Source organism: Rhagoletis zephyria, unplaced genomic scaffold (assembly GCF_001687245.7).
Source record: "Rhagoletis zephyria isolate East Lansing unplaced genomic scaffold, Rhagoletis_zephyria_1.1 Rzeph_scaffold_49857, whole genome shotgun sequence".
In the NCBI taxonomy this organism is placed as follows: domain Eukaryota; kingdom Metazoa; phylum Arthropoda; class Insecta; order Diptera; family Tephritidae; genus Rhagoletis; species Rhagoletis zephyria.
Window position 1 is genome coordinate 1 of NW_016206911.1, and position 2,093 is coordinate 2,093.

Below are 2,093 nucleotides of genomic sequence, written 5' to 3' on the forward strand. Positions count from 1 at the left end.
TAACAAGTTCTTTGCCAGTGGAACTGACGTAAACCAGTTGTCACAAGTAATATTGCGAAAAGTCCCATGTATTGGTTTGGATAATTCCTTCACGTAATATTCCCCCAAAGGGACGTTGTTAGTATTAGTCGATTTGCCTAGGTATGGAATGGCATTGAACATATATTTTGTGGCACTGTCGCAAATCATTACAATTTTGATCCCATATTTATTTGGTTTATTGGGAATGTACATCTTAAATGGACATCGGCCACGAAAACCCAGCAACTGTTCGTCAATTGTGGTATGCGACCCCGGTGTGTAACTGGTTTGGCATTGTTCAATGAACATATCCCACACTTTTCTGACAGGCAAACACCGGTCATTAGGTTGAAGAGAAGGTCGCAATGCTTTGTCATCCATTCGCAGGCATCGAATAAAAAATTTAAACCTATCGCGACTCATAGCTGAAGTATATAGCGTTACACTGTAGGTATTATCAAATATTTCATCGGTTGCCAGATGGTTATCTTTTAACGCAGCTGTCAAAACGAGAATTCCAATCAGAGCGCGGAGTTCGTGTTCACTTGTATCCCTATAAGTTGCTGTCGTCATTCCATCTTTACGTTTCAGGGATATTTCCACATTTGTCCATTTTACAATTTCCAGAATAATATCGTCGGTAAAAAATGCATTGAAGCAGGAAAGGGGCTCAAGCAATGATTTACATTGTCTAGTAGGACCTCTTGCCGTTCGAACAATGTTGGATAAAGAAACTCTGCCAACGTTTTTACCTTTCGACGTTGTCCAGCAGTACTTACTTTTGCTTCTAATAGTAGGTTCAGAAAACGTAAGAATACGGCTATCTGAAGAAGAAACACAATTGGAGGATCCTGTAACTTGGTCCTCCAAAAAAGCTGTGTTGATATCAGGATCTTCACTGGCGATTTCCTCATCTTCGACATCGCTCTGAACATCATCTTCAAATAATTCATTTTCTGTTTCACTGTTATCAGATGATTCCGGATCGTCCGATAAACCTTGCAAATACGTACTTATTTCAGTGTCATTTAAGCATCCATTTCGGGCCATTGTTCTTGGTTTAACTGATGAAAAAACGAAATCACGATCAAAACAAATTTATTCAAATTGAGTGTTAAAGTCACACAAAAGCTAACCATACGTCTCCGAGACGTATGCGATCGCCAAAACTCAAAGAGTATCGAACTTACCACAACAAAATAACCACCACCGGCAAGCTACTGTAGACGACTGAGAAAAATAAAAACAGCAACGTGGTGCTAAAACATTCGAGAGAGGGAGAGCGAAAAATTAAAAAGGCATACGTCTCTCAGACGTAGGTTATCTCTCTAGGGTTAAAAGAAAGAGGATTAGGAAGCTTACTTTTGAAAATATTCTCGAAGCGGGTTTGAAAACTTTAATTCAGTTAAATTTGTAATATAAATTAAGTGTTGCCATATGGGAATCAAACGAGAGTATTTGAGAATAATAAAATTGCAACAGGCCGATATTTGTTCATAATAGATGTTAAAGAAAAACTAAAACGTAAAAAACCAATATATCTCTAAAACCAATTACGCTGGGGAACTGAACTTAGCACTGGTGCATATATTGCAAATGCATTGGGAAAGGAGCGTGGCTCCTTCCTTCCATACAAACTGAACTTCTCATATGGCTTATCTCTGGAACTGCTTACGCTAACGTCCTGAAATTCTACACAGCTACATATGTTATCAATACCGTAGTTATGGCGAAAAGTGGTAATTATTGGAAAGGCTGGATCGATACACATTTACGTAAACGCGTAAGTATCATTCGATTAGGAACCATTTTCTCCTAGATTTCTTAATCTCATTGAACTATTGTAACTTTGTCTTTAATTTTCAGTAAGGTAAAATTTATGTGAAAATTTTGAAGAATTTTTTTAATTTTTCACAAAGTTTTGCTTTTACGAGTTTCGCTATAATCTGTCCTATCTCTATACCTATTTGCATAAAATGATAGCCGTTTTCGTTGTTCGGAATAAAAAAACACTGAATAGAGTTCCGTCAGATTGTCGGAGGTTATCTATACATATAATAAAATTGTAACAG

The 2,093-nt window shown here is 37.2% G+C and overlaps 1 protein-coding gene across 1 annotated transcript; it reads right to left on the reverse strand.

The window, feature by feature from the left end:
* Nucleotides 1–430: 430 nt before the first annotated feature.
* On the reverse strand, nt 431–1,256 carry LOC108355770 (uncharacterized; the record flags this gene model as incomplete). Its single annotated transcript, XM_017606904.1, has 2 exons — nt 1,212–1,256; nt 431–1,085 (listed from the first exon to the last, which is right to left on the reverse strand). A coding segment is annotated over exon 2 (641 nt), but the record flags the coding sequence as incomplete, so codon positions are not given.
* Between the last annotated feature and the right edge of the window lie 837 nt (nt 1,257–2,093).